This window comes from Electrophorus electricus, chromosome 10, assembly GCF_041902795.1.
Source record: "Electrophorus electricus isolate QZ-2024a chromosome 10, ASM4190279v1, whole genome shotgun sequence".
Taxonomy (NCBI): Eukaryota; Metazoa; Chordata; class Actinopteri; order Gymnotiformes; family Gymnotidae; genus Electrophorus; species Electrophorus electricus.
The window spans coordinates 17,754,053-17,778,713 of record NC_137506.1 but is presented as its reverse complement, the minus strand read 5'-3'; the positions used below and the strand labels follow the sequence as shown (position 1 = coordinate 17,778,713).

The 24,661-nt window shown below is 50.0% G+C and overlaps 1 protein-coding gene across 4 annotated transcripts in view; it reads left to right on the top strand.

The window, feature by feature from the left end:
- foxn3 (forkhead box N3) overlaps nucleotides 1-24,661 on the top strand; it is a 71,872-nt gene that overhangs the window by 16,464 nt on the left and 30,747 nt on the right. For 2 of the 4 annotated variants that reach the window (XM_081721994.1, XM_027001446.3), the window contains exon 2: nucleotides 19,326-19,888. In XM_081721994.1, coding sequence (XP_081578120.1) covers nucleotides 19,340-19,888 — 549 coding nt within the window. In that variant the 5' untranslated portion in view covers nucleotides 19,326-19,339. Of the gene's footprint in view, nucleotides 1-328; nucleotides 1,695-14,477; nucleotides 14,761-19,325; nucleotides 19,889-24,661 lie in introns of those variants that run through there. The other 2 variants (XM_081721995.1, XM_081721996.1) reach the window with 2 other exon arrangements.

Sequence of the window (24,661 nt, the reverse complement as noted above, 5' to 3'; positions counted from 1 at the left end):
AGGCCTGCCACCTTCAGTGGCTCTCCAGCACTCTCGCGGTGACACCACTCCCTCCGCCATTCCACTATGGCAGCATGAGAAAGCAGCAGAGCGTGCTGATTGGACACCCCCACCAGATATGACTCGCCAAGCCTTCGCTGGTGACAAGATCCCAAGCGACGGTGCTCTCCGCCACGTGCGACTGAAGGCACGGCGTCACGTCCTCCATCAAAACGAGGCCACGCATCTCTCCCCTCTCTCTCTCTCTCTCTCTCTCTCTCTCTCTCTCTCTATCCATCTTCTCCACCTCACTCTCCACCTCTGTGACCTTCAAGCTAGTTTTTTTTTTTTTCTTCCCTTTTCCGTCCTTGCGATTAAGTGTCTGGAATGCGTGTGATGATGGAGGCAGACTAATGAATGATAGACCCTTGACTGCCTTGCCTCTGGGAGACCCATTAACTGCCTAGCGGTGCTCTGCCTCTGCTGGTGCCTTATACCCACCACTACACACAGAGCTGTGCCGTGCCGTCAGCCCAGCGCGCTTGTCTCTCTGTAATCCACACTTAACTCTATTCAGCTGAATTTAAGCAGCCCTACCCTGTTTCTTTTCTCCTTTCTTGCCTCGCTCTCCTCTTTCTCTTTCTCTCTCTCTCTGTCTCTATTTCACCCCCAGTATGCTTTCTGCCTTGTTGACTTCTCTGTCCATGTTCTCTCTCTGTCTCTCTCCACCACTCTCTCTCTTTCTCTCTCCCTGTCGCTCTCATCGGCTTCTTGACAGCACAAGGTGGAAAAACTTTAACTTCATACACGATGAAGACACTTGTGGCTCCAGATGAGGAAAAACTAGGGTCTCTGGCCACGTGTCCAGACAGACCAGCACGTAAACACACGCTAGCGTGCTACTTTTGTGCTGCCGGCTGACAACTGGGGTCAGTTGAGCTCAGCCGGCATGTAGGATGTGTTTGGTAGAACCCCTATGTCGTCCACTTGGTAGAAGCTCGGTGTCGTCTGTTTGGTAGAAGCACTCTGGCACATGTTTGGTAGAAGCCTTGTTACACACGTTTGGTAGAAGCCCTGTGTTGCTGGCTTGGTAGAAGCCCTTGCTTGGGTTTTTGAAAACTAGCCACATGACTTTGTGAGCTAGCCCAGGCCAGATCCCTTCTGAAACATCAGCAAGTCCCGGGTAAAAGCAGCAGGAAGGGTGTGATAGTATTGAGACGTGTGTGTGTGTGTGTGTGTGTGTGTGTGTGTGTGTGTGCGCGCGCAGGGACAGAGTTTGGTGGAGAAATGGTGGCCCAGTGTTGTTACGGGGAGGCATTGTTCACTCTGATCATATTGTCCTCCATGCTGGGGATATCAAGGACAATTGGAGGTCTGGCAGTGCAGACACTGCTCACAGCAAGGGACTTCTGCACATGGACACACACACACACACATACACACACACGACACGACACAACATGATACGACTTGTCAGCTTTCGGTCATCCAGGGAGAAGAGATTTGCCTTTCCTACAGAGCATTTTTGCTGAAAGGACTCGTCAATTGAGCGCGCGTTAGCGGGCAGCACGGAGCTCACCGAGGGTGTTGACCAACGCCCCTGCCCGCGCAGACCTGCCCAGGCTGCTGCGCTTTTGAGCGATCTCCCAGCAGAACCAGCGTCCGGGCTGCTTCAGCATCCTGACAAGTGGAAAGCGACTCCAGATTCCGCTCAGGCACGTCCTCGCCGCCTCTGTCTTGTTCGGGAAGGCCAGGGAGATGCGGGTCATTTCCATTTCCTCTCTCGGCCCATCATCAGTGTCATATTTCATTGATATTGCTTTCATTTTTTTCCTGTCAGAGAGGAGACAGCCCCACTGTCGAGTATATAAACAACTATATTTTACAGGTCTCCCCGGCACAGGGCCACTCTCCTGTGTAAATGGTTCTTTGCTCCACTTCAAGTACTGTGCCATGCATTGCTCTCTCGCTCTCTCTCTCTCTCTCTCTCCCACTCAATTGCTGTTCCACTCTTTCTCTACTCCCTCTCTATCTTTTGCTCTCTCAGTCTCCCTCTCCTTCTCTCTCAGAGTGTCTGTTTCTTTCAGTCTTGTTCTCTTTCAGCCACACACACACACACACACACACACACACACACCAGCTCTGAGCCTCCACATGAGCCATGGGGAGTATGCACATTCAGGGACTGACTGACATTTCTCAGTGTCAAAACATGTTCAGAGCATTGTTCAAATCCAGGCCTGATGCTGCATTGATTTACTGCTCAAGGACCTTGCTTAGAAACGTTATGTCTTATCACATTCAACACTGGAATTTTTTTTTGTCAGTCGTCTTTATTTATTTAGAAAGTGGAAGTTCTTGCTGGTGGCGTCCTCAAAGCTGCGCTACATTTTCGGCTTTTAATGTGCAAATTGATCCTGGCGCGGCTCAGCATGCTAGCGCGCCTGCGAGCAGCCTGGGTTTCTGCACCCTTCGGCTGGTGAAGTGCGGTCTCCTCAGCCCTCGATCACTCCTCTTCCGTTCGGCCTCCTTCAGCTCAGCCCCCCCGCGTCACTCGCACCCCCCCCACCCCATCGCTCGCTCCAGGGCCGTTCATTCGGCCTGGCACGTCGGCGGGTGGCGGCCCCCTGGAAGAAGGGCTCATGGGGGGGGGGGGGGGCTTGGCTACCGGCCCTCCTCTTGCCAACAAGCTGGCTTTGGCGCCGACGGACCAGATGAAGCATAACGGGAAGCGTGGAGTCCAGCAGGATGAGTGGACCACGATCGCATGCATGTCGCTCCTCTGATTTGATAGTGTGTGGTGTATGTGTAGTGGTATTGTGTATGTAGAGGTATTGGATAGTAGTGTGTGTGTGGTGGTAGGGGTAGTTTGTGTGTGTAGTGTATATAGGGGTATTGTGTAGCAGTGTTTGTGTAATGGTAGTATGTTTGTAGTAGTGTGTGTAGTGTTAGTGTGCAGTGTGCGTGTAATGGTGATGTGTAGTGTGTATGTAGTGGTAGTGTGCAGTGTGAGTGTAGTGGTGATGTGTAGTGTGTATGTAGTGGTAGTGTGCAGTGTGAGTGTAGTGGTGATGTGTAGTGTATGTAGTGGTAGTGTGCAGTGTGAGTGTAGTGGTGATGTGTAGTGTGTATGTAGTGGTAGTGTGCAGTGAGTGTAGTGGTGATGTATAGTGTGTATGTAGTGGTAGTGTGCAGTGTGCGTGTAATGGTGATGTGTAGTGTGTATGTAGTGGTAGTGTGCAGTGTGAGTGTAGTGGTGATGTGTAGTGTGTATGTAGTAGTGTGCAGTGTGTGTGTAATGGTGATGTGTAGTGTATGTAGTGGTAGTGTGCAGTGTGCGTGTAATGGTGATGTGTAGTGTGTATGTAGTGGTAGTGTGCAGTGTGTGTGTAATGGTGATGTGTAGTGTATGTAGTGGTAGTGTGCAGTGTGAGTGTAGTGGTGATGTGTAGTGTGTATGTAGTAGTGTGCAGTGTGTGTGTAATGGTGATGTGTAGTGTGTATGTAGTAGTGTGCAGTGTGTGTGTAATGGTGATGTGTAGTGTATGTAGTGGTAGTGTGCAGTGTGTGTGTAATGGTGATGTGTAGTGTATGTAGTGGTAGTGTGCAGTGTGTGTGTAATGGTGATGTGTAGTGTGTATGTAGTGGTAGTGTGCAGTGTGAGAGTAGTGGTGATGTGTAATGTGTGTAGTGGTAGTGTGCAGTGTGTGTGTAATGGTGATGTGTAGTGTATGTAGTGGTAGTGTGCAGTGTGTGTGTAATGGTGATGTGTAGTGTATGTAGTGGTAGTGTGCAGTGTGTGTGTAATGGTGATGTGTAGTGTATGTAGTGGTAGTGTGCAGTGTGAGAGTAGTGGTGATGTGTAATGTGTGTAGTGGTAGTGTGCAGTGTGTGTGTAATGGTGATGTGTAGTGTATGTAGTGGTAGTGTGCAGTGTGTGTGTAATGGTGATGTGTAGTGTGTATGTAGTGGTAGTGTGCAGTGTGAGAGTAGTGGTGATGTGTAATGTGTGTAGTGGTAGTGTGCAGTGTGTGTGTAATGGTGATGTGTAGTGTATGTAGTGGTAGTGTGCAGTGTGTGTGTAATGGTGATGTGTAGTGTGTATGTAGTGGTAGTGTGCAGTGAGTGTAGTGGTGATGTATAGTGTGTATGTAGTGGTAGTGTGCAGTGTGCGTGTAATGGTGATGTGTAGTGTGTATGTAGTGGTAGTGTGCAGTGTGAGTGTAGTGGTGATGTGTAGTGTGTATGTAGTAGTGTGCAGTGTGAGTGTAATGGTGATGTGTAGTGTATGTAGTGGTAGTGTGCAGTGTGTGTGTAATGGTGATGTGTAGTGTATGTAGTGGTAGTGTGCAGTGTGTGTGTAATGGTGATGTGTAGTGTATGTAGTGGTAGTGTGCAGTGTGTGTGTAATGGTGATGTGTAGTGTGTATGTAGTGGTAGTGTGCAGTGTGAGAGTAGTGGTGATGTGTAATGTGTGTAGTGGTAGTGTGCAGTGTGTGTGTAATGGTGATGTGTAGTGTATGTAGTGGTAGTGTGCAGTGTGAGAGTAGTGGTGATGTGTAATGTGTGTAGTGGTAGTGTGCAGTGTGTGTGTAATGGTGATGTGTAGTGTGTATGTAGTGGTAGTGTGCAGTGTGAGAGTAGTGGTGATGTGTAATGTGTGTAGTGGTAGTGTGCAGTGTGCGTGTAATGGTGATGTGTAGTGTGTATGTAGTGGTAGTGTGCAGTGTGAGAGTAGTGGTGATGTGTAATGTGTGTAGTGGTAGTGTGCAGTGTGTGTGTAATGGTGATGTGTAGTGTGTATGTAGTGGTAGTGTGCAGTGTGAGAGTAGTGGTGATGTGTAATGTGTGTAGTGGTAGTGTGCAGTGTGTGTGTAATGGTGATGTGTAGTGTGTATGTAGTGGTAGTGTGCAGTGTGAGAGTAGTGGTGATGTGTAATGTGTGTAGTGGTAGTGTCTATAGTAGTGTGCTGTGTGTATGTAGTGGTAGTGTGCAAGGAGTGGTGGCATGCAGTGTGTGTGTGTAATGGTGGTGTGTAATGTGTGTAGTGGTAGTGTGTAGTGTCTATAGTAGTGTGCTGTGTGTGTGTAGTGGTAGTGTGTAACTAAAGGAGCAAAAACATTTATCTTCAGTTTTAGTTTAATATCAGAGTTAGGTTTAATGTTAGGCTTAGAATGTTGTTATATTACATATAAGGTTACAATATATTTGTTAACCCCCCCAGTGATATAAAGTAGGATGTGGAAGCTGCCTGGTTGTCAGTCCTGGTTCTGTGGTTCTGTTGTCCTGTGGTTCTGTTGTCCTGTGGTTCTGTGGTTCTGTTGTTCTTTGGTTCTGTGGTTCTTTGGTTCTGTGGTTCTGTTGTCCTGTGGTTCTGTGATTCTGTTGTCCTGTAGTTCTGTGATTCTGTTGTCCTGTGGTTCTGTGGTTCTGTTGTCCTATTGTTCTGTGGTTCTGTTGTCCTATTGTTCTGTTGTCCTATTGTTCTGTGGTTCTGTTGTCCTGTGGTTCTGTTGTCCTATTGTTCTGTGGTTCTGTTGTTCTGTGGTTCTGTTGTCCTGTGGTTCTGTTGTTGTCTTTCTGTCTCAGCAGCCCATCCTCCACCTGCAAGCTTGCTCTTTTTCTGAGCGTCAGTGCACCAACACCTTGGTAAAGGTGGAGGGCGTGATCAGGGCCGTATCGCTGCTCCAGCTGGCCTCCTCTCCCCGCTGCCTGTCAAGTGGGCTTTTATCAGAGGACAGAGTGACTTTGAAATCCTGCTAACGAACCTGTTATTCCGAGACAGTTCTCCCTTCAAACTCTTCTACCGCGTCACCGCACGCAAGGTGAGCTTGACAGGAGCATCAGGGGGAGAGCGAGCATTTCACGCCCGTCCTCGCTAATTGCTGATTTGCCCGGTCCTGGCGATGCCTGCGCAGCCGTGCGGGGGCCAGAGGGCGGGGGTGCTAATGCTGTTGTCTGTTGTGCAGGCGTGGTGTGTGTCGGAGCTGACTAGTGCGTCTCACTTTCAAAGATGCGCAGACGACAAATTGAGTCCCCTCTGCTGTCCTGCACCACACCGAACTGCCAAGTCGCTCTAAAACCGACCCCCCTCCCCTAATCCGCCCCCCCTCCATTCCACCCATGGTGGCGCCGGGGTGCACGGTTACTGGCTTCATCCTTAGCTTGACCTGTGAACGTCCCTGTGACCAGGCAATGCCGAACAGGTCTTGTTGCGGCAGCATTCCGACAGGAGCGCAGCTATGCCGCGCTGCCCCTCGCCGTTGCCATGGCGTTATCAACACAAGTGAACTCTGGGCCTGTGGCAGTCTGCCTTCCCGCGGTGTTTGGTTAAGATGAACGGAATAAAGGACTGTAGGAGTGTAGGATTAGGAGATTGGTAGGGAGGCGGGCCGAGCGCTGTGTGCTCTCGCTCTCCAAACACACTCCTTCTGTGGGGCGTGCCCCTGCAAGCTGTCCCTTGTGCGCTTGTATTATTTGAACTCGATTATCAGGAGAGGCCTTCTCAGCTGCGGCCGGACGGCCCGTCCCCAAGGCCGCTTGGTGTTTTTTGTTTTTTTTCCCCCGCATCCTGAAACCGATTCAATTGGAAATGTAATTTTGGTTTTTGCGCCGGAACTGATTAGCAGCGCGGCGTTGCACTGGGGGACAGTTTATGGTGAGGTAATGGAATGACATGAATAAATTGTCATCTGACACAAAGATTAAGTGCAGCGGAGGAGGCCAGCTATCAGTGGCGGACGGTTTCCTGCGCCGTGTGCGGTCCCCCCCCCCCCCCCCCCACCCACGCCCCCCTTCTTGCTGTGAACCCCGAATAGCCCGGCTGGACTCTGGGGATGGTTATCCTGATAATATCCGTTGCTAGTGGCGACACAGTTTTACCTCAAGGTTGTGGAGACTCGCTCCCTGCATCTCCCTGGGCCGTCATAGAACTTATTGTTTTCTACATTTTTTTGGTGTTAGTAATTTAGAGTGACGGGTTGGACAAAGTGCAGTTGTGTGTGCGTGTGTATAAGTGTGCATGCAGGCGTGTGTGTGTGCACGCGCGTGTGTGTGCATGCATGTGTGCGTGTGTGTGCGTTCATGTGTGTGCATGCGTTCATGCGTGTGTGTGTGCGTGTGTCGGCGCGTGCGTCGGCGATATTAACTGCACTTCTAATTGGCCGTGTCAGCTGTGAGTTGGGAGGGAGCCCCGTGATAGCTCGATGCGCTCCCTTTACATCTTGCTGACTCTAGCAGCAAGCCCGGCGTTCCCGAGCACGTTCTCTCTCCGCCCTAAACAACACCGCAGAAATCTAAACAAGATGTATGCTGTGCCCGAGTGGGCCTCCATAAATCCTAAACTGTTTGTCACTCACTGCCCTATTAGGACTTCGTTGCAAATGGCGCTCTTGGGAAGGTTGCTACGATGAAAACTTGTTGGGATGTAAACGTACGGCAACGGCAGGCAGCAAGATTGGTCACTAATTACAGGTGGATCTAGACCAGGATTGCTCACTGATGGGTGTGCGCGTGCGTTGCGTGCGTGTATGTGTGTGTGTGTGTGTGTGTGTGTGTGTGAGAGTGTGTTTCGTGCCTTTGTCTGGCGCGCGGTCAGGCTGCAGCTGTGTCAGACGGGGCTGAAGTGTGTGTGCACACACCTGCCCGCTCCTCTCCCAGTAATCAGGGCAGATTACAGTCTGCAATTAGTCTCCCAACAGCTCATCTCTCTGCGCCAAGACCAAGCTCTCAGTCCCTCCAAATCAGCCCTGACTGGAGCGCGAGAGCGGCTGCCAAGTACAGGCAATTCCAGAGAAGTCACCAGCCTATAGAACACTGGCTGAGCGAGAGAGACAGAGAGAGAGAGAGAGAGAAGGGTAGAATTCAGAGGGGGAATCATGAACCGTGCTACTGGGAGGCTCCAGAAAGTAATGTGTCTCACCCCCTTAACACTGACTTTGCCCTTCATCTCCAGACTCTGATTCATGTCACACACGGTGTGTGTGAGACAGAGGGAGAGAGTGATAGATAGATAGATAGATAGATAGATAGATAGAGAGAGAGAGAGAGAGAGAGAGAGAGAGAGAGCGAGAGAGAGAGAGAGAGAGAGAGAGAGCGAGAGAGAGAGAGAGAGAGAGAGAGAGAGAGAGAGAGCGAGAGAGAGAGAGTGTTTAAGGCCAGTTCGGCTTCAGGCTAGTTAATTTGTCCAGATCAAATAAAAGTAGTCAGAGATGATAAATACTCCCCAGCTGCAGTTTCTTGGCCATCAGCTGGAGACCCCAAGCTTTACAGTTGCTAGGTAACAGTGTCAGAGGAGGATTGTCGGATTGTGTGCCAACGATGCCTCCCTACAGCCTCCTGACGGAAGGTGTAAACACCTGACAAGCACAGATTAGACTGACCTTAAGTAAAGTGTGTGTGTATGTGTTAGCGGATGGGAGGGGATGGGTTTAGTGTCTGCGTGGTGCTGTCCTGTTAGTAAACTGTGTCCTTTCCATCGGGTTTCGTGGGCCCTCTGGGCCCCTGTGCTCCTGTGACTTTGACACCGGAGTCGAGGGGGGTCTCAGAGGGCCACAGTGCACAGGGAAGCCCCTCCCCCTACCCAACCCCATGGCCGACGGGTGACCTCCACCCTCAGCCGTCCCTCTTAGCCGTCCTTCACCTTTCCGCGCTCTCCCTCTGGACCACGAGGTCGTTGTGAAGGGAAGGGACCTGCTACGCCATGACCCAACACCACGCGACCTTTATTCCAGGACAGCTGATCACCTTAGGCGTCACGGGACACACAGCGGTCATTCCGTCATAGCTCACACAGTTCCCTCCTCTCGTGCGCCTTTGAAATGCGCTGCTTGCTGCAGTACAGCGTGATCTGTTCGGTGGAACCTGCAGACACAAGGCTCCAGCAGAACTGCTGAAACAGGCAATGCTCGACAGAGCCTGGTCAAATTATGGCCAGTAGCCCCCCCCCCCCCCCCCCCCCCCGAGTAATTTCTGCATATACTAGCACGCTCAGGGTGCCTGGATTCTCTCAATTATTAGCAAAGTTCAGTGGCATTTCCACCGTGGCTAGCGCCAGGACGTCTGCCGCCTGCGACGCGTCATTTGCATGTCATTTGCATGTGAAAACTGTTGACACAAGTATTTACAGTTTAATTGTGTTCACCTTTGCATATGTGCCATTCAGTTTTGGAATAACTAATTGGCAACCATTTAACCTTAACTGCAAATCAAAAGCAATGAATAACATTTTAATTATGCTGTGGCAACATCAGCAGCATGTGAGCATCGTGTTTGTGTGTGTGTGTGTGTGTGTGTGTGTGTGTGTGTGTATGTGCGTGTGTGCGTGCGTGCGTGTGTTTGTGTGATTTCATTTCCTAAATGGTGTGATACAGTGAGCAGCTGTTTTGCTCTCCTCGTTAAATGCTGCGTCCTCTCGGCTGTTGAAAAGCTCAGCCCACAGACGCCGGTTTACATTCCGAGCTCATATCATTCAGGCACTTAGAACCTGACCTCTCATGTCAGCACGTACACGCGCACACACTTCCTCACTAAAAAATGACCTCTCAATCAAATCTCATTTAGGCTATAATGGGCTGTCTGTTGTCTCTGTGGGCTGAATAGGTGTTGGGAGTACCCCACTTGAAAGGTGCGCTGGATGAATGAGTGGACCTGCTTAATGATGTCTCTTGCATTCACCGCGAGGACGATATTTTCTCTTCTGCTGTCATCACTCCGGCTCTGCGCTGGAAAAACGAGGTCACCCGGCTCTGTGCTTTAAGCCGTCTGCCCCCACACATCCACCCCCCCACACACACCCACCGCTGGCCTTTACTGGAATTTGGACCGTGAGATTTGTTTAGTGACAACACCACATGTTCTGTAGTGCAAATGGCTGTTGAACGACTTGGTCAGCCCTTGAAGGCTGACCCCTGACACCTGCCTTAGTTACGTGCACGTGTATGGATTTAGCACCTGAGAGTGAGAAAGTGTGCATGCGTGCGTGCGTGCGTGCGTGTGTGTGTGTGTGTGTGTGTGTGTGTGTGTGTGTGTGTGTGATGAGTAGAGGAAAGAGGGCCTTGCTGTGTGCTGTGCAGTAGATACAGTGGAACAGGGGGTGACATTATCAGCGGTGCATGAATGAGCACTACTGATCCAGCCACACTGATTAGAGATTAAGACTTTACTTCACAACCTCATCTAAGCAGGATTTCTGCGTCTGAGCTGAGCAGTCAATCAGCTCCACTCCCCGCAGTGCTCCAGCTCTCTCTCTCTCTCCCTCCCTCCATTCCTCCCATCAATCACTTTCCCTCTCTATCGTTGTGTCTCTTCTCCTCCTCTTTCTCTGTTTTACTCTTTTTGCTCTCTGTACCACCTTTCTCTGCAGGAACCTCCTCACCACCGTGTTCAAGTCTCAGGATGTTGCTCTGTGTGATGGCATCAGATCAATGAAGCAGCCCTGCCATTGTGTTTAACTATATTATATATATATATAGAGCCCTTAGTGCTTGTGCTCCAGGCCTGGCGCAGTTACTTTCAAACCTCTCTTTCTCTCTCTCTCTCTCTCTCTCTCTCTCTCTCTCTCTCTCTCTCTCTCTCTCTCTCTCTCTCTCTCTCTCACGTATTATTGTCCAGTGCTGCGCCGACGTCCCGACTAACCGTTTACTAACGCGAGCACCGGGTGAGTAGAAGACCAGACGCGGAAGTCTGCAGGAACGTCCGAAGCTCACTCCTCCAGACATTCCTCTAACGCACGCGTGTCCTCGGCGTCTCTCTGGCCGCAACAGGGGCCGTCAAATGAATGGAGCACGCAGCAGTGTCTTAATGCTCATGAAGTGCCCTTCTCCCTCGAGGCAGCGGGGCGATGGATTCAGCTCCTAACTTCGTTTCCCCTGCCACTGATACGCAGCCAAATTCAATTTGCTGTCTCCTGGGTGCACTTCCCAGGCCCTGAACCCATGCACACAAGAGTAGGAACTTGTTCAATCACGCAACCGCTCCGAGTCAGGGTTACCTGGAGAGCTTGTCCTACCATATGCAATTTTTGTTTGTGCATGTGTGTGTGTGTGTGTGTGTGTGTGTATGTCGGGGGGGGGGGTTGGGTTTCTTTTTTGGTTTTGTTTTTTAATTTTTGGACACAGTAAGCAGAAATGCCAGAAGACTGTCCCATCTCCTGGAAGCTTAGACCCGCTCCTGGATGTCACACGTTAGCTGGGATTCCATTTGTTTCCTCTGTCATGCGTAGCCTGGCTGGCCGTATTAGCCTGGCTGGCCGTATTAGCCCGGGCGCTAGCCGAGCAGTGGCATTCATGGAGAGGAGAACGGTTTCTACTTTAGTGACGAAGCTGTCGGCCTCCCCGTCCCCCCATGTTCACTGACCTTCAGTGAAATGTTAGAGCCGGTCTCCGAATCAATCTCCGAGTTAGAGAGCCTGTTTACGGCAAGGACATAAACCAGAATCGGGAGAGAACAGGACCGGCAAGCAGCAAGCGTGCGCGGAGGCGCGTGCGTATGTGTGGGAATAAGGGCCAGGGTCTCTCTTCCTATTTTGAATCCATTGTCCCTGTGTGTGTGTGTGTGTGTGTGTGTGTGTGTGTGTGTGTGTGTGTGTGTGTGAGTGTGTGTGTGTGTGTCAACGTTGTCCCGCTTGTTCACGTCCTAAGAACCAGTGGAGGAGCCCAGAGCTCTGGCACCCTGTGGAGGTTAGTCGTATTTGACCAACAGGATAATAAAGACTCACTGCGTTCACCGAAGCTCATTATACACAAACGGCCCCGTGAAACGGCCTTCAGCCCAGAATCTCCCCTTTACCACGCTCTGTGTGTGCTGAAGCGCGGCCCGCTGGAGCAGTTATGTCTCTGGGCCCGACAGCGCGGTACAGCGGATGCTTATCTTGGCCGGGGAGGGGGACCGTCTGAGTGGCACGGGGAGGTCAGGTGTCCTTTCCAGAGAGCGCACCCTTACCTTTGACCCCGGCGCTCGGCTTCGGGGATGGGATCGGCTGCCGCAGTGAGGGAGGAGATGAGGAGATGGGACACATTTCGCATTTGGCCTCCAAGGACCAAACGTGCAGGTGCGCGCCCCAGCGCTGCTCCGGAGTCTATTTAAAGGCTCCTCTCACATTTTTACCTCCCCTCGCTTCCAGTAAATGACGGCAGAGTGAGAACAAGGAAAGGAGAGGGAGAAAAAAGAACATGGAGATTAATAACTCAAGCCTTGGTGCAAAAAATAATATTCTTAATAAAACGTTGGAGCACCAGCAATGAAGACGAACGATGGTGGTCCCCTGGGGTTCGCGAGTGAAAGAATTTACAGAGCGCGTCACTCTGACCTAACTGCCGCTGTTGCCACGGAAACAGACGCCCATGCGCCTTCGCGTAGCTGCGGCGACGCCGTTGCCGTGGCAGCTAGGCTGCACATCTCCTCCTAGGCAACAGCGAGCAGAGAATAGAGCAGGGATGACCACCGTCATCTCGGGCTGTGCAAAATAGCCATAATCCCACCTAATGATGTCTAAAGAGGAAATATAGTCAGTTCCAGACATTTATCAGGACTTTGTCTCAGCAGAAATGCACCCTCGGTTCCTAGGTGCACCTCTCAGTGTGATCTGCTTACTAAGCACGATAAACCACCATTTGCCGGATCCCCTCATATTAATCCACGACAGCTTTGTGTACTAATAGGCTAGTAGGGTAGTGATTAGAGGCATTATTAACATGTTTGTTGTTGTGCAAATTGCCATAAGGGGTACGGTGTCATTTGTTTGTCCTGCAGTCACATGGTCATGTGGTAAAGGTTTAAGCCTCTCGAAAATGCTAACATGACTAATAATGCGTGAAAGCTCTTAGGTGTCAGTTGGCATTATGCTTAAGGTCCTTCATCATTCATGTAGGACCGATGAACGCAGCTACGTGTTCCACTTCATCCCATCGGGTGAAGTCTGCTTCTGGGTGAAGTCTTGCTTTAGGATTTCAGCAGTTAGACACAAACAATGAGGTTTTATTTGCTGACCATATTGCAGTTCAATCTATATGTAATTCGATCATGGCTCTGACGTAATGTCAAGTGCAATCAATAAGCAACCTAAAAGCATATTACTGCTTTTTAGTTTCTGTTGTTTTGTTTTTTTTTACCCTCAGAATTGGGAGAAAAAGCACACACTGAGTAAATTTGGTGCCTAGTGCCATAAGGTAATGTAAAAGCACAGATACTCAATCCATTATCTTTATGATTCACAGTGCAGAGAGTGCACCCTCGCCACAGCCCCCACGGAGCCTCGTTCAGGGCCCGGCTGGGTTTCACTTCAGCTGCCTTCTCCACGCACCTCCTACATCGGCAGGCTCGCACCCCCCCCCTCCCCGAACACACACACACACACACACGCCCACCATTACCCGCCGAGGGCCGGCGGCCCTATCTACGATCTGGAGAGTTACCCTCTCAGCTCCGAGCTACCACCGCCTCAGTGCAGAGCTGGCCTGAGAAGCTCCGCTTCACCGCATGACTTCTGTCGACTACACGGGAACCTGTGCCTTTCAAGCCGGTTACAGAAGCAAGACGCGAATGCGGTCGTGCCCGCGAGTGCCTTTCTTTTGGCTGTGTTCAGAGAGAGCAAAGCCACTGTTCCCAGAGCCAGGGCTGATCGCTATTGGACGCATAGTGTAGGCAAAGTTTCTGGGTTGATTATATACTGTGGTGGGGATTCATCAAAAGAGGAGCTCGTGAGTCGTCTTTGCAAGCATCAGGCTACAATAACCCTGTTAGACTGTGAAAACTCTTACTCAGTGCGTGGCTTTAAGCATTCCGATTCTGCATGCAGAGAAAGAGAGAGAGAGAGAGAGAGAGAGAGAGAGAGAGAGAGAGAGAGAACAAACTAGGGAACAGTATGTTGAGAGCCTAACTCTATTTAAAGGCTGCATTTCCAATGGGATGAAGTGGTAGATGTAGCCTTTTTTTTAAAAATAGTGATTAAAGTCAATTGATCATGTTATTGGGCCTCTTCGAGTGCTGAGTAGATGTTTGGATGTGCTGTCAATTCTTTACATTCGGGATTTACGGAGTACGCCATGCCAACCTGCTGCGGCTCCGCGGAGAGCGGATAGGTCCACATAACCTTTGAGCCCCGCTCCCTCTCGCATGTTTTCAATTAGCATAACTCTCCACTCGGAGCTGGGAACAAGCCCAGGCCGGTTCATATTTTCTTTTCACATACGAAGCAGTAGCAATGTGCTTAACATCTCACATCAAAAGGCAGCTTATATGCGTTCGGGGCCTCAGGCTTTCCGCCTTAATCCAGAAAGGACTGGAAAGCAACCGTCTTCTTGAGCCTCTCTTCATCTCTGTTTGTTTTTCCCATGTAAATATCTGACATGGGTTCGATTTGACAGGGCTTACGGTGTCGCCCCCCCACCCCCCCGAAATTAGCTACACAGAGGGGCAGGCGCCTGTGGCTCGCTGGGGCGTGACACGCGACACCTGTTCAAGGAGAGGTTTTCGCGCTCCTTGCGCCCTCGGTCAGAATTCCCACGGGCAAACCTGGATGAGTCGGGGCTTGCTCGCAGACAGAAGAAGGCTCCGGAGTGTTCCTTTCCTCCCTTGCCCACAGAAGCACCGAGCTCTTTCAGCCCGTTGCTCGGAGTTCTGAAGACCGTGGCAGTGGAATTAGTAACAAATGCCCTCATAGCAAAGAGAAAAGGGGAGGATCCGTCTGCAGCAGGCTTCACGAGACCTGCGTTGGAACAGGCACGGCGCGTTTGCCTTCTCCGCGTCTCTCTCCGTCTCCCGGGACTAAGCCATTTGGGATGGTAAGGAGATCTGGCCTAAAACAAACATGCGCGGGCTATCGGCTCCCTCGGCAGCGTGGCGGTTTCACGCCGCCGCATTCCTCTTTCTGTTCCACTCGACTCACAGCTCGTAGACGAGGCCTTGGGTTTGTTCTGCTTTTTCCCACCAAGCAATCAGTGAAGTTAACACCTGAAAGATATTTAATTGATAAGGAGCAGCCAACAAAGAAGAGCCGTTAGAAGAGCTGCACAGTGCGAGGCGTTGCATGCCCTGCCGATGCACTGTGGCTCGTTGCACGTGAAGTTGTCTGCCGTGTACCGTTCTGAGGGCCCGGCCGGCACACAGAGCAGTTTAACGTGAGTAGCTCATTACTCGTCCCTCTCCAGCCCTGCGATCCACTCTTTCCTACTTTGGCTGAGCAGTGCTATGGCAGTTTGGCTGCAGTTTAGCACATAATAAGGGCAGCCTGCGTCTTTCCTTTGTGTAGAAAACATTTTCTGTTCAGGCACTGAACCGTGCATGTTGTTATTGTGTATGATGAAATGGCAGTAGGAGAGAGCTTGATATAGAAGCCCTAAAGTGGGATGTGATTGAGTCTCTGAGTCATGCCCTGTGTTATATACAGACAGCGTTTACAGACAAGCAGCGTTGGGCTCAGAGTCAGCAGATGTCACGCCAGCAAAAATCTCGACCAGCAGAGATACTGCACTGCCATCTTGCTTAACATTTTCTTTAAATATTTTGCATCCATTGTAACTCTACAGCTTTGTTTCTGTGAGCACACAGAGCAAGAGACAGCTGTTTCAGTTTTTGAATTCGTCTTTACTTGGTAGGTGGGGTGTTGGGTCTCTGTGTGAGTTTTGAAAAGAAAGGTCTTAAATGGATCTATTCCCATTAATCCGAATTATTCCCGCTGAACCTACTTTTGGCAACACTGTCGCATGCAGATGTGCTCAGATTCAGAGTCAGATTATCGGGCAAAGTTTAGCGGTGCCCCTCGACCAGTTTACCACAAATATGTTTCATACTGTTGACGATAATGCACCATCAGTTCCCTGAAACGTAGTGGATTTACTCCAATGCTCCAAAAGTGTGCTAATTAATATCTCGATAATCACCCTCAGACTGCATCACAAACAAATGTTTTAGTGAGGCAGATGGTGTTTGGGCTGCACGGAACAGAACGGCGCGCTTAATTATCCACTCTCGTGCGCGGCGCGCTCCCGCTCTCTGGCCAGCCCGAGGTCTTTGCTGTGACACACACACACACACACACACACACACTCCTGGTAAGCCCACCTCCCTTTATTTCCTGCACAACATCAACCAAAGAAGCACAACAGCCATAAATAAAGTTTGGCGTTTACGTCCAGACCCTCTCGCGAAAGCTCTGTTTGTGCGGCGACGTGTGGAGGCTTTTTCCTGTTCGTCACTTTTTCTAAAAGATCTTGCAGTGTGGTTCACACTAACACTTTCATGATTTGGTGGTTTGGTGCAGGTGTGTATACAGTAGATTGTCTGGCCGCAGATTTATTTATCTATTAGAGCGCATAATAAGATAGCCATTTAGAGGTTTATGAGAGTGTAATCTCAGAATTCTAATGTCTATGAGGAATGCACAGTTAAGCAAACAGAAGTCAAACGTATGATTTTGGACACTGTAATTACTTCATTGAGAAATATGTGCACTGAGACGAAAATGAGTTTGGCATGAGGTTGCCAGTGAAAAGCTCTTGCCACATGTGCAAGCATATGTACGAATCTGTAGTGTTTTCTTTAAAGCAGGAAATTTTTAGTAAAGAATGATATTCCAAGTCTCTTGGGACGCAATTGGCGGCAAGTTAGGCCCAAACAGAACACAGCGTCGTCATGGCAACGCTGCAATTAAATTACTTTCCTGTCAGTTGCAATATAACGTTCAGCGCAGGGGCCCGCGGGGCCGCAGGAGTCAGACCAGCTCTCCTGGTCGTAAAGACGCGGCGCATTGATTCCTCATGAGCTATCGTAGTGTTTGTATCGCGTCCGAGACTCACGGTGATGTGTCTCAGCGTCTGAAGGAATCTCTGCTGCGCCTTTGAAACGCTCCTCACCTCCACCGGAATTCCACAGCTCAGGCATGAAACACCGCCGTTAAGAGCGGTTTCCCCGCATCTGCTTTCATGAAGTCATCCTTTAAAAAACAAACAAACAAAAAGAGGGAAAAAATGGCATTTGATTTATTTTAATTGATTTGTTTGCTTAGGAGCATGCTGCCTGCTCATTTAGAAGAGCTTTTTTTTTTTTTCTTTTGAAGTTTTGTGTGTATAAAGCCTGGCGATGTTTGAATAGGTCTGAGTGTCTCCAGTGGGTATTTCCAGTGGGTATTTCCCATGAGTACTTTATTACGCGCTGGAAACCTGCAGATGACTGTGAACTAAGCTATACAAACATGAGAAAAGGGGAGGGAGAGGGTGAAAGAAAGACCTGCATGGGGTCTAGCGGCAGCTGCCTGCAGCTCAAACCGATCACCGGCACAGAGGACTCGGTGGGCTGCTCCGTGTTTGGCGTCCTGTTTTTAACGTTGCGTGCTGTATCATTGAATTCCCATTACTGTTGGCCCTGTGGAGTCAGCAGCACTGATGAGGGAAACGGATACTAGTGATGAGTCCACATACAGGGAAACGGATCCTAGTGATGAGTCCACGGGCCTGAGCGAGGAGGGTCCGATGGTTAAAGGACGATGATTTCATTTAAAAAACCTTCTTAGAATTGGCCACCACTGCTGTTGATTACAAGCAAATGTTTAGTGTGTAAATATTTACAAGATTATTATTTTTTTACATATATTTTAAGATATTTATACTATTTTTCAACTATGAAAACATCTGGTATAGTAAAAGTTGACAGATTTTATTTTAATATTAGTGCATCCGGAAAGTATTCACAGCGCTTCACTTTTTCCACATTTTGTTATGTGACAGCCTTATTCCAAAATGGATTATATTAATTTTTTTTCCCTCGAAATTCTACATATAATACCCCATAATCACAAAGCGGAAAAAGTTTGTTTGGAATTGTTGCAAATTTATTAAAAATAAAAAAACAAAAAAATCACATGTACATAAGTATTCACAGCCTTGGCCATGACACTCAAAATTGAGCTCAGGTGCATCCTGTTTCCACTGATCATCCTTCAGTTGTTTTGACAACTTGATTTGAGTCCACCTGTGGTAAATCCAGCTGATTGGACATGATTTGGAAAGGCACACACCTGTCTGTATAAGGTCCCATAGTTGACAGTACATGTCAGAGCACAAACCAAGCCGCGAAGTCCAAGGAATTGTCTGTAGACCTCCGAGACAGGGCTGTATCGAGGCACAGATCCGGGGAAGGGTACAGAAAGATTTCTGCAGCATTGAAGGGCCCAATGAGCACAGTGGCCTCCATCATCTGTAAATGGAAGAAGTTTGGAACCACCAGTACTCTTCCTAGTGCTGGCCGCCCGGCCAATCTGAGTGATTGGGGTAGAAGGGCCTTAGTCAGGGAGGTGACCAAGAACCCAAGGGTCACTCTGACAGTGCTTCTGCATTGCTCTGTGGAGAGAGGAGAACCTTCCAGAAGGACAACCGTTTTTGCAGCACTCCACCAATCAGGCCTGTATGTTAGAGTGGCCAGACGGAAGCCACTCCTCAGTAAAAGGCACAAGACAGCCCGCTTGGAGCTTGCCAAAAGGCACCTGAAGGACTCTCAGACCATGAGAAACAAAAATCTCTGGTCTGATGAAACAAAGATTGAACTCTTTGGCCTCAATGCCAAGCGTTGAGACAGGATTGTAATAACATTATTAATAACATTATCATTATTTTTTTATTTATCGGAAAAAAAGCCTTAACTAGTGTACCTTTAAGAACAGTTTGTTTAAAGCGATTTAATAAAGCTAAAGTAAATTATAATAAGGACTGTGCGCTTGACTATGAGAGTTGATCAGTATGTGAAATTAGCCTTTATCACAAAGTTAAGTAAAATCATTAACTAATGGATTAGACTTGCGTGTGTGTGTGTGTGTGTGTGTGTGTGTGTGTGTGTGTGTGTGTGTGTGTGTGTGCGTGTGCGTGTGTGTGTCTGAAAAATGTTTCCTATGGTGGAAGAGAGATTTTCCAACAGCTCTGAGTGAGTGAGATTGGATCAGAAATGTCCCTCACTGTAGACAGGCTTCTTCAGTCACTCACTGGGCCGCCTGTGCTGCTCCTCCCTCAGCAGGCACGGCCTGCCTGCATGGCGATTCTCGAGGCATCTCCTCGCGAGGCAGGGTGTTCCGGTACGGGTGGCCTCCCAGGAACGTGATCACGGTGGAATCTCGGTCCTGATGGCGCCTCCGTTATCAATCGGCACGTGTCCCCGGCGAGGAAAAGAGCAGCCTGTCTCCTCCCGCGCGCGCCGCCCCGGTCAGCTCGGCCTGTCGGAGCCGCCCCCCGGCTCCCGCGCGCCCGTGGCAGTTGCTTTCGATTCCCCTTAAGCGAAGCTCTTAGGCGCTGCTTAAAAAAAATGCATGCCTCGTATCCCGATGCGGGCACTGATCACGCTCTCCTCTGTCTCTCCGTTGCAGGAGCCTTGGTCTAAATGGGTCCTGTCATGCCTCCAAGCAAGAAGCTGGAAGCGTCCGGGGTGAGCGTCGCCAGCGGCCTGAGCCAGCTGTACCAGGCGGGCTCCATCGCGCAGGTGCTGCGGGAGGCGGAGGCCGTGGGGCTGCCGCCACCCCTGCCTGCCTCCGAGCTGGAGAAGACGGGCCCCGACGACGAGGAGCTCACCAACCTCAACTGGCTGCACGAGAGCAAGAACCTGCTCAACAGCTTCGGCGATCCCGTGCTGCGCAGCGTGAGCCCCGTGCAGGAGGCGGACGAGGACGCGCCGCCCTCGCCGGCGCCCCCCGACCTGCCGTATGACGCCAAGCAGAACGCGAACTGCAAGCCGCCGTACTCCTTCAGCTGCCTCATCTTCATGGCTATCGAGGACGCGCCGGCCAAGAGGCTCCCCGTTAAGGACATATACAACTGGATCCTGGAGCACTTCCCCTACTTTGCCAATGCCCCCACGGGCTGGAAGAACTCCGTCAGGCACAACCTCTCACTCAATAAGTGTTTTAAGAAGGTAGACAAGGACCGGAGTCAGGTAAGGGTGCGCTCAGCCGGAGGGGAGGGGGTCGCAGGGGTCCGCAGCAGGGCATGCTGGTCCACACCTCCGTACTGCCGTCCCATTGCTTCCTTCCACTGTCGAATGGGCCACAGGAAGTGGACACTGATGGGCGGTTCTAACCCTGTTCTGGTGTAGGTGCAGTGTGTGGCCTGTGACAGTTGTCATTTATCGTGTAATTTGTAAATACTCCCTGACTTTTTTAATGGTGAGGCTATTAGAGACAAATCTCGTTATTTAGGATTCATTTGAATAAATATGTATATCTCTGTGTGTATGTGTATGTGTGTGTGTGTGTGTGTGTGTGTGTGTGTGTGTGTGTGTGTGTGTGTGTGTGCGTGTGTGTGTTAATATAATATATTTGCTTGCCAGTCAGAACAGTAAAGCCGTTCCATGTGACTCTCACAGTTCACTGCCATCTGGTCTAGGGCTGTGGTGCAAAGAATTTTTTTTGTGTATGTGTCTCCATAGAAACAGCTTTGCAGTTGACATGGAAAGTAAGCTGTTGCTGTAGCAACAGAGAAACTGCTGTGTGTGTGTGTGTCTGTGTGTGTGTGTGTGTGTGTGTGTGTGTGTGTGTGTGTGTGTGTGTGTGTGTGTGTGTGTGTGTGTGTGTGTGTGCATGCATAGGAGTCTGTGTGCATAGAGGAATGAGTGTGTGTGTGTTTGTGTGTGCATGCACAAGAGTCTGTGTGCATAGAGGAATGAGTGTGTGTGTGTGTGTGTGTGTGTGTGCAGACCTAATCCAACAGTAGTAAAGCGGTTGAGTTAAGGCAGCAGGGTTAAGCTGGCAACGCCTGCCCCTCACCAATCACACATCTTGCTCATCTGTGTGTTGCTGTTAACCTCACTCTCTACAGCCCAGTAGCGAACACCCACATGCACACACACACACACACACACACACACACACACACACACACACACACACACACACACACACACACAGACACACACACACACACACACACACACACACTCCACACACACACACACACACACACACACACACACACACACACACACACCACTCACTAATCACTCAGAACAAAAGATCACAGAACACTGCTGCCTGAAGCAGCACTCCACGTGTCTGGACAACCTGTTCTCACACACACACACACAAACAAACAAACACAGACACACACCAGCAATGACGAATAACCAGTACAGCGTTTGCATTTTAGGCTTTTATGTTTGCGTGTTTTTTTAGGTGACTGAAAATGTTCCAACCCCTTTACTGGAAAGTAGGCTCCCGCCTACCTGGGCTGCTTTAAAACCTCGTGCAGCTTTATCTCGCTGTTGTCCAACGCCCCGGGACGCCTTTGTAGTCCCACATCTCTCGTCTCCCCTCTTCGGCGCGTGCACTCGGAATCGTGCTGCCGCGTTTGCGCCTGACTGATTACAGCAATACCACTTCAGACACACCGTTCACAATGATGAATAGGGGAGAGCAATTTACATAGGCCCGGCCTGGAAGGTGAACGGGTGGCTTTCGCTGGCCGCCGGGAGCTATAGCGCGTTCCGCGCCTCCCCGTGCTTTTCAAAACAATTTCCAAGAGAGAACTGCATATATGCCCCTTAATCTTAGATCCACTCTGTTTTGCACGGCCTTGTTGGCCTGCTTAATTAATGAGATGACTAAGTCGGTTTTAATTTTGGGTTTATCATGGATTTATTATGTATTCTTGCATCGCTCTCCGTACTGAAACAGCGAGAGGCAAATTAAAAAAGCAAAATAAAAGACTAAATAAGCAGTCATTTGATCGAGGCACACGTCCCCGGGGCTCACTGGGGAGCGGGTCGTAATTAGTTTCCTCCAAGTTGAGACATCTGATTGAGCGATAGGAAACTAGAGATAGCGCTTTTCAGGCGGTTTACAGACCCGGTCTGATGCTCATTTCGCGGATGCGCCGTGGCGTTCGCGTTCTGCCTTCCTGCCTCGCTCCGCACCCGGTTAAGCGTGAACTCTCCGGTCGCCGCCGTCCGTCTCCATGGCGCTGTTATGAACACACTGTCAGAACTTGGCACCTGACGACTGGTTTTATGGGCGTATCAGCAGATCTCGTGGCCCTTGCAAAAAAACACCCTCACCTACAGGCAAATACATTCGCGTGTTTACGCAGAGGACTCTGACAGCTCGTCTGATTAATGCATCTTCCCCCAGTGTTATTGTTGTTTCCATGGTAACAGGGGTTACAAGCGAGCAGGTAGAGAGGTTGTGTGGAACATTAAAAAAAAAAAAAATGAAGCAAAACAAAGGAAACAAACAAAAAAACAAACAAACAAAACCTTGCGCTCAGTGCATCATCTGTGGTGTGTGCATGGCTGTTGATCCATAATCTGATGGCTCTGGAGTTTAATTGAATGCACCTTAATTATTTAAAGAGGAGCATGTTAGACACAGAGGGTAAAAAAAGGACTGTACCTCTCCCACCCTCTCCCTCTCTCTCTCTCTCTCTCTCCCTCTATCTCTCTCTCTCTCTCTCTCTCTCTCTCTCTCTCTCTCTCTCTCTCTCTCTCTCTCTCTCTCTCCCTCCCCCTCCCTCCCTCACCATCTCCCTCTTTGTGCCTGTCACTCAGCTCCTGGCCTGCGGTCCAGCTTTTTTGTTGCATCTCTGTTTTCTCTCTCAATCGCGCTCTCTTACTTTGTCTCCATTTGTACTTTCACTCTTTCTCCATTAGCGCCAACGGTGTAATGGTGACCCTCCTAAGCCGCGTCCGTTGGCCCTGGCGTGCTGCCAAAGCCAGGCCAGCCTTGCCGGCTTGCACGGATGTTCCGCCAGCATCGGCTCTCCTGCTCCTCCTCTTAGCGCTCGTAGGGTTATGGGGAGAGACTCTGATAGGACACAGAGACATGTGTCTGAGCAGACTTTTCCATAACACCACGGCCAGTGCCAGCGCTGACAGAGACAGAAACGGAACAGATGTGCAGGGCTGAAACGGGGGGAGCCTTTTGGAGGTTGCGCTGGGAACCAAGCATTCCCGATGCTTGCCGTCTTTGGTCGCTTTCCGTTGTTACGGCTCATTACGGCTACCTGTTTTTTAAATCAACCCGGCACACGATGTTCTTACTGAAAAGTCGACAGTAAACTGCGTCGCCTATCCTTGGGGCCTAACGGCAGGTACCCCTGGATCCGCCGGGAGCGGGGGCTCTCCAAAGCGGGGCACGCGCCAGCAACCGGTGCGTCTCTGACAGCCGGCGAGCAGATCAGGGGAAAACTGCGGTTAATGCCGACGAGACAAAACGTGCAGTTGGGCAATTACGGAGATGGCTCTGCTCATCTGACAAAGTCTGTCACACGCTCATCAGATTTCGGTGTGACAGAGTGGTTTGTCAGAATATCAGTTTTGCATACGAGGTTGTCAGCGTGAAAGGATTACCCTCATTTTTTTGAGGGATTACCCTAAAAAAAAAACCTCTTTAATTTGAAGAGCAGTAGTTCATAGCGTAGGCCGCACTTAACAAATGCCATTCAGGACCGGATAATCCTTCGAGGACTTGTGAGTAATGTTTTAGCTGTGCACTATTAAAAGTAAGATTAAGATTGTTTGTCCCGTAGGAGTATTTGTTATGGACATAAAGGTTTGCCTTATAAATTACACAGACCATTAAAGCAGCCACAGATAATCGCAGTACCTTCACAAGCAAAACAGAGTAAAAATGAAGGAGGACACAGCACCTGTAAAGACTAAAGAAAATAAGTACAAATAGTGAAATAGTGAAATAACCTGTAATAATCTATTACTGTTGTTGTTGTTGTCGGCATTGTTGTTGTTGTTTGTTTACTCTTTTTATTGTCATTGATGGATCTGTTTGTTATATGACTGGCTTGTGATTTTGTTACCAGAAAATATCTTTGCGTGTGTGCGTGTGATAGAGAGAGAGAACCCTGCCAGTTCCTCCTAGTGCTGGACGTTGCTTCTGCTTTACTTCTGTTTTATGTTGATCTTTTGCGATGGAGACTGACCCCGTGTTGCCTCGGCAGAAGCAGAGCTAGCTTCCTGTTCCCCTGACCTTTTAGAGCCATCGTAGCCAGTGTAAGTCCTTCAGCCCTGCACATTCAAACCCTGGAAATAGCCCAACACCTCTGAGATCTAATGGCCCATCTGCCTGCCTGTCCAGAGTCGGTTCATGATGTACTTGGCAGGGAAGGTTACACGTTTTTGTTGATGTTCCTTTTCTGTCTGAGAAAGGAACTCCTAACTGACTTTTTAGGCCACTGCTCTACACGGAAGTTGGGTCAGATGAGGTCGACTCGGGAGCGTGATTCCGAGGCAGGCTCGTGATTCCGAGGCAGGCTCTGGTGGCTGGCGGCCATATGCCGGGTCTGTGGGGGAGGCCATATTGCTTGCGTATAGTCGCAGCGTGCGGCGAGTGTGTCAGAGTAAACATGACGCGCGTGCGCCAAGACCGACCACGGAGGCCCGCGAGCGTGTGATTCAGAGGGGCTGCTTCTCAGCGGGACTCGAACTGGCTGCCCTGCGCTCTGGGCGCGTGCGCTCGCTCGCACGCCCCCACACACACACACACACACACACACACACACACACACACACACACACACACACACACACACACACACACACACACACACACACGTACTGACTGACTCACACTCCCAGGCCTCAGCTCTCCTTCCGCCGCTGGGGGAGCCTCGTCTCTGCTCATCACATCACTCTGCCAGTGCGCTTCACCCCCTCGGCAGTGCCTGGACCCCCAACCCCCCCGCCAACAGTTGTGCCTTGTCC